The 7,587-nt window shown below is 45.7% G+C and overlaps 1 protein-coding gene across 1 annotated transcript in view; it reads left to right on the top strand.

The window, feature by feature from the left end:
• The window catches only part of CAPN13 (calpain 13), a 59,422-nt gene that overhangs the window by 29,093 nt on the left and 22,742 nt on the right, over window positions 1–7,587 (top strand). Inside the window, exons 8-10 of the mRNA XM_075063453.1 lie at window positions 3,903–3,988; window positions 6,049–6,123; window positions 7,257–7,423. Coding sequence (XP_074919554.1) covers window positions 3,903–3,988; window positions 6,049–6,123; window positions 7,257–7,423 — 328 coding nt within the window. The remainder of the gene's footprint in view (window positions 1–3,902; window positions 3,989–6,048; window positions 6,124–7,256; window positions 7,424–7,587) is intronic.

Genomic DNA, 7,587 nt, shown 5'->3' with positions numbered 1-7,587 from the left:
CACGTCCCAATTTCTCCAATAGCTCATCGGTGCGTGGCATTGGATAGTTGTCGGGACGAGTTACCGCATTTAGCTTACGGTAGTCCATGCAAAAGCATATTTCCCCATCTGGTTTGGGTACCAGAACCACTGGAGATGCCTGTGCACTGGTAGATGAACGGATTATACCCATCTGTAGCATGTTTTGGATCTCCCGTTCTATAGCAGCTTGGGCATGAGGAGACACCCGGTAGGGTGGGGTTCTAATTGGGTGAGCATTACACTATATATTGTAAGGTTCTCACTCAATCAGAGGTTAGAGGAAGGTCAGGAGGAAGAGGCACTAAGGGATAGATTTTTAAAGGTATTTAAAATACCTTTGGGAGTTAGGTCCCTAGGCACTTTTGAAAATCTTACTAGGTGCCTACTTACATCTTTAGACACCTAAATACCTTTGAAAATCTGGCCCCACGGGCTGGACACCGACCCAGAGCAGGTGCAGACAGTTACAAGGTAAAAAGTGATGAGCAGGTTAGAACACAGGGGACCTGATCGTCATTAAAGAGAGCACTGCTGTAAGACTATCAAGTTACTCCTCATGAGTTGCAGGAGTCAGGCCTAGGAGTGGAGCATGTAGCTCAAAAACAGATTGGCATGGTGAGGATGGAACTTAAGCCCATGTCTCCTCAGCCATGCCCATTCTACACCTACACCCAGCCTCAGTAAGGAAGCATATGTGCAGCGGGCTGCTACCAGTCAGTGGACTGCACCTCACAATTTAGCCTTTTAGCATTCACATGTTGCCACCATGTGCATTTGCACTGAGGTGCAAAAGAGCTTAAGCCCTTTGCTGTGCAACAGACAGGGGCTTTTAGACTCAGAGCCTACGTGATCTTGGTAATAGCTGCCACAACGTGAGAGGTTTGAAAAGAAGCCTACTCTATACTGATGGTTTGTCCATTCCACTCGCCTATATTGTAGGGGTGAGGAGTGGGAGTGGATAGGTGGAGAATGTGAATGTGATAATGAGTGGGACATGTGAGATGTATGCATGACTTTCAGGGAAGGGAATGCCTGTGATTAGGATATGACAGAACGGCAAGGCTGCCACTGTTGGAGACTTTGGAGGAAATTCTGCTGTTGAAAGGGGAAAAGTTCCTTTCTGTTTGATAGGGGTCTGGTAGTAGAGCTGGTTAGGAGTTTCCAGATGGAAAATGCAGTTTCTGCACAATCAAAATTTTCTGTGGAAAAATCTCTATTTTGCTTTAAAAAAAAAATTCCTGATTTTTTTCCTGTGGGTTTTACCTGAATCAGAATACTTCATTTTGTTGAACTGATCTGAAATGTTTAGAATCAGTTTAATAAAACAAAGTTGTATTTTCCAATCAGTGAGATGTCTTATGGGACTTGTAGTTTGGAACTCACATTCTTTGTTGTGGGCTGAACTCCCTGCAGGACTACATCTCCCATAATGCAATATGGATTTCCTGCCCAAACTCTGTGTGGTGGCTCATGGGAGTCACATGCCTCGGCATGCATTGTAGGAGATGTAGTCTAGCCAGGGAGCCTAGCACATAAGGGAACCCAAAGTACAGTTCCTTAGAGGCAATGTGCCATAATGGGAAAATGTAGTTTAATATTGAATGGCTTGAAATGAAGCATTTCAAGGCAGTTCAACAAACTGAAACAAAACATAGATTTGGGAAATGTCAAAATGGTTTGTTTCAATCTGAAATGTCAAAATGAAAGATTTCAACACTTGTGAATCAACATTTCTCACAATTTCTGTTCCATTAAATTTTCATATTTTTTGTCAAGAATCTGGACAAAGGGTTATAAAATCCCATTAAGGGTGAGGCTGTATCATTTTCATCTTCTGTAGTCAAGGGATGTAGCTTGTACTTCACAGATCCAAGAGTAAACTTTCTCTGGCTTCAAACTGTGACCTAAAGTCAGGAGTTCAGCTGGACAAAAAAATGACTTTCTCTACCTTTTTAGGTGTATCCTTCCAACACACAACCTCCCCTGACCAAATATTAATATTGATTTAGAAGGGACTAATCTGGCACAACAAAATAATCCAGGAAAGCAAATGACTTACTGCAGCCAGCACCTTTTCTCGTGGAGTGAGGACAGAGCTCATCCCGAGAAGCTGTCCCAATGATGGACTCACCATCATGGGCAATTTTTGAATCAAGATGGGATGTTTTTTGAAAAAGCTCTGCTCTAGGAGTTATTCTGGGGAAGTTCTCTGGCCTGTGCTGTACAGGAGATTAGAGTAGATGATCACAGTGGTTCCTCTTGGCCTTGAAAGCTATGAATCTGTCACTCACATGGCTAGTTTCAACAGTGACCAAACAAAAGAGAAGCCAGACAGTGACCTGGACTAATTCGTGGGGCGTGGCCTTCAGCAGTGATTAAAGAGTCTCATTCACAGAGGGACCCAGGATACATGATACGTAGCTTTTATCCCAGGATCTCAAAGCACTTAGCAAGGGGATTGTTTCCAAAATTTGCTCTCTCTTTCTTTCTTGTCTAAATGTTTTCAAGTTTAACCCCTTTAAACACACACACTAAAGTCTGCACACTTCAGGAAGGGCTTTTGGTCCTGCTGCCCTAACAGGTTTGAACTGCCAAAGGCCTAGCTTTGATTCCTAGCTGCCGTCACTCCCTCCCTTGTGACACACTTAGCAGTGACCCCTTATGCTGATCTAAGCATGGGGTTGCTGGGCTCCAGGGTGAGCCCCATTCAGCTACCCCCAGGTAAAGGTGGGTTGCTGTAACCTCGGGCCCTGTGGGGGAGAGGAACAGGTAGAGGTGAAGCTGGGGAAGTATGAGAGCATGCTGATGACCACCACTTGATGGAAAGAAAGAGAGGGTGGGTGAGAGGCTCAAGTGGTGTAGCTCCACTGAAGTAAATGGAGCTGTGAAGATTTACACCAGCGAAGGAGCTGTCCCGGCATATCTGCTGACTAGACCACAGGCCTGAGAGTCAGGAAGCCTGGGCTTCTAATCTCAGCTCTATCCCTGACTTCCTGTGTGAGCATAGACAAGTCATTTAACTTTCTGTTGCCTCAGTTTCCCTTCTTTGCAAGGGGGAAAATAATACTTGCCTACCTCATTGGGGTGGGAGGTTGGGAGGTTTTGTGTTTGGAAAGCACTTTGACGCCTACCAGAAAATGATGTCTCTTTGCCTTGGAAGGTGTCCTAGCCACAGTGAGCCAGGCCTTCATTACTTCTAGGAACTCTTTGTATCTGGACAAGAATTGGAAGCCACACAGAAAGTCTGGTTCTCCTGTCAGTTACACCAGTGTACCCCACCCCGCCAACTTTGGGGGAGTTACTCCTCAGTTGCACTAGAGAAAGCAAGAAGAGACTCAAGTCTAGATGCTCCAATTTGTGCAGAACACAGAAGGTCACCGCCTTAATGGGAAACACCAAGCTGGGAATAGAAGCCAGGAGTCAGGGATTGGCTTCCCAGATGACAGGCATCTTAGAAATACCACAAATAGCCAGACAGACAGGTTCCCCAGTCCCTTGTTCTCAGCATTTGCTGCAGTGCATCTCCCCACTCCATACAGATACATTTTAATCGTGGGCGGCCTTGTACTACAAAGTCACTGGCTTTGCTGGAAGTTGCACATAATTAGCATATTGCAGTTATGTGATGTGGCAAGGCAGTCCGTGCTTCTGACTGTGTCAGCCCTCTACTCATGATGCTAAGGAAAAAATGGGTGCAGTGTTCTCTGATGCTTTGTTTCTAATACAATGTAGCAAAGAGACATTGATTTTTATCTTCAGCCAAATGAGGGCAGGAGTTAAAGGAGTCCTCAAAGATATATAAAAAAATGATTTGTATTACTGTATATTCTGATCACAGAAGGCTGTGACTATGGTTGGCTTTTTATTCTTTTCCTTTACAGATACCATACAAGAATGGCTGGGAAGATATAATCAGAGTGTGGAATCCTTGGGGTCACGGGGAATGGAGAGGGCCTTGGAGTGATGGGTATGACTTTAAAGATTTGATCTCATAAGAAGGGTGAATCTTTTATGGGTTTACTGCAAGGAGGCTCTGTCCAGGGCCAACTACAATGGAGTAGGCAACTCTAAATTAACCTGCTTTAAGTCCTTTTTTCATCTGCAAACTCACCTCCCACTAGAGCCCAATTTGGGATTGAAAACATAAATGAAATGTTATTTTTATACTTACTCCAGACTGGGTCTAGTTCAGACATCCCTCTTTCTCTCAGATAACAATTTTCACAGTGGATAATTACACGTAAATCTCGGACTGGATAGCTACTATTTTCACCTAATACAGGTTCTGGACATCCCCTTACACAATTTTCTGCTGTTTAATGCTCCACAGGCATCCAATATAAGGTGCAGCTTGTGTGCTGTTGAACTTTCTAGGGATGTCAATGCAGAATGCTCCAGCTGCAGTTTTACCTGAGCTGCTTTCCCCCTCCAGGATGTCGAATCTGGAGGGAGAGTAGCCAGCAGGGGAAGTGACCATGATAGCACTGCTCTATTGGATGGATGGATGCTTGCAAGCCAAGGGGCTGGGGAGGGGGAAGGGACTGGAGGTAGTGCAGAGGCATGGAGCTTCCATTCACATAGCCCTTGTCTTGAATGGATCTTCTAGGACCAGCATGAATCTCAAGGGATGAATGGGTTTTGCAGGCCAGACCTCCTGGTTGTTCTAAGTGTAAGAGATTGATCCAGAGGAAACACTATGATGACTTTGTTGCGCATAGGTATCAAGGGGGGATCCAGTATGGCTCACTGAAGCTGGTGTTCTCCTAGCTAGAGAGTTGTAAAGCTTCCACTACAACATTGTGGTTTAATAGCAACCATTTTCCTTCCCTCTGTGGACGATAACGCTAATAACTTCTCCGTGGAGAAAATAAGTCTGGCACTTAACGTCTGGATGGGCTGGTGGGAACGCAGTAGGTGATGCAGACATGTTTGAGGCTGGGATAATAGCTATCTGCTCAGACAGAATTTCCCACTTTTTGGAAGGGTGAACTATAATCCTCGCTGTAATTGAAATTTCAGTGGAGCGTGCTCAAAGGTAAACTGCATAAATCAATACCTTATTGATTCATGCTCTGTTTATTTATCTTTTGCTCTGCAGAAAATACAATTATCACTTAATTATAAAACTGCTGTTTGGAAATAACACAACCGACTGGCTAATGTGGTCTCTGTGTGGCAGGGGCTCTGCAAAGTAATATCAATGTAAAGCCTCAGTAGTTCACTAAGCATTCGGATGCCAAAGAGTATGTGCAGGGAACTGGAAATGGGATGCAGAACGTTCCACTTCTAGATAGTCATTCAGATGCAGTAGCTGCAAATCATTGCCACATGATAGCTGGTTGTTGGCCTGTGAGAAATGGCTAGCAGTCCCAATCTGGTTCTCAGGAGACAGCTGTCCACAGAGCCACCATCACTGCTAATTCTCTGGTTTAAAAGCCAGCCCAAGGACTGGCTATGCCCATGGGGACAGAAGTGCTATTCCACTCACTGCAGCTGTCCCCCGCCCCTGTCAGGGGTGAAGCAGGCAGAACCTACAGATGGAAGTAGGACTGGTCAGAAGAGGGTCTTTTTGACAGAAAAAGGTTTTTCAAGAAAATGGAAACTTTCACCAAAAAATTTCCATTTTTAGTAGCAATCGTTCCAATTTTTGTCCAAAACCAAAACAACCCACCCCACTTTTTTCAGTATTTTGGCAATTGGACATTTTTCAGTTTTTTTTCAACAAAAACCTGAAAAAATTCACAGAAAAAATTCACAGAATTTTTCAAGGGGAGAGAGGAAGGAAACTTCACCACTTCACAATGGCTGTGGGTGGAAACACACTGTGCTGCTAATGCTACCATTGGTATTGGGGCTGAATGTAGGCTACAAGTCAGGCTCTCAATCCATCACTTTTCATGTGCACTCTTGGGCCAGATCCTGGAGCTAGATGGGAGCGTGACTCTAGGATGGAAAAGTTTGAGAATCACTGAATGAAGCCCAGGGCAGACTTCTCATTGCTGATTGCTGTTCTGTTGCCTTTCACAGCTCTCCCCAGTGGGATCGAGTTCCAGTTGAATATAAGAAAGATCTCTATGAAGATAAGGACAATGGAGAATTCTGGTACGTTCACATTGATGCTTGGATATTCTGGGTTTTCCTGGGGTCCATGGCTCAGTCACTTTGCTTAGGTGTTAACTTGGTCTCTGCTCTGAGTCAGTTTGGAGCCCCATTGTGCTTGAAGCTCTGTAAACAAGGTTGTTAGAGACAGTCCTTGTCCCTACTTGCAATCTAACAGACCGAGGGTGGGAAGGGAAACAGGCTCATGGTGGGGAAGGGATGTGCCTAACATCACACACTAGGTCAGTGGCAGATCCAGGAGTAGAACTGAGGTTTCCTGATTCCCAGTGCAGTGCCCTTGCCACAAGGCCAGGCTGCCCGTCACAAGGTAGGTGACCTGTTAAACAAGAAATACAAAATTTCAAGGATTAGCTACCCAAGGGGATGCAGAGAGGAGCAGGGTACAGTAGCAAGGACTCTGGCCATCAGAGTTTGGGCTTTCCTGATGGGTCTAGGCTTGTAGCTTTTCATATGTCTGGTCATGCTCAGGTACAGCTTTGCCACAGCTTTTACAGACTCTTTAGCCACCGGGAAGTCTCCCTCATTGCAGACTTGTGTGGCCAGGCTCAGAGGGTAGCAGAGCAGAGGGAGCAGCATGGATCTAGACTGCAGCAAGAGAGAGAGTGCAGATTGGGATGTAATTTGATGGGGCCAGGATGGTGCTGGAGAGAGCAGTGTGGGGCCTGTGCTGGGGCACTGTAGAGTGCCATGTGGACATGGGCTGGAATGCAGTATGGGTGGGGGCTGGCCTGCGGTACTGGAGAGTGGAGGGTGGTCCAGCGTCTTCCTCTCTGGAGACCAACCACTTCACAGCCATGGCTTGCTTTTCTCACCATGGTAGGCCCTGATCCTGGAGCTGAATGCGTACAGGTGGATCCAATTGACTGTAATGGGGTTCCACATAGGCACAAAGCTCTGCCCCCAAGGACCCAGTTGTAGGATCTGGGCTTTAGGTAGTACAAATGTGATCACTCTGAGACTTCACATCTTCCACAAGGCATTGTCATGATCAGCTGAAGCCTGCAACACCACATTCGTGCCTTGGCTACAGATCCACTTTCCCACACAGTGAGTGTAAGCGTTAGTATCCAACCGATGAATTAAACAGAAACATCAAACTTCTCGTTTTTTTCCAGGATGTCAGGTCAAGCTTTCGCAGAGCAATTTTTCTCGCTGTATATTTGCAATAACACCCCATCGTTTCTGGACTTTGGAGATCAGCGTGGTACAAGGTGGTCCCTGGCCATGTATGTAAACCAATGGACTCGAGGACTCACTGCAGGTGGAAGCAACTATCATAATGGTAATGAATGTCCTAGTCTGATTTCCTACCCCATCCCCATTATCTCCCCTCCTTCTCTCTCTCTCTCTCTCTCTCTCTCTCTCTCACACACACACACACACACACACACACACACACACACACACACACACACACACACACACACACACACACACACACACACA

This window comes from Chelonoidis abingdonii, chromosome 3 (genome assembly GCF_003597395.2).
Source record: "Chelonoidis abingdonii isolate Lonesome George chromosome 3, CheloAbing_2.0, whole genome shotgun sequence".
NCBI classification, from domain to species: domain Eukaryota; kingdom Metazoa; phylum Chordata; order Testudines; family Testudinidae; genus Chelonoidis; species Chelonoidis abingdonii.
The sequence above is the reverse complement of the archived record's forward strand: the minus strand, read 5'-3'. Positions and strand labels throughout refer to the sequence as shown.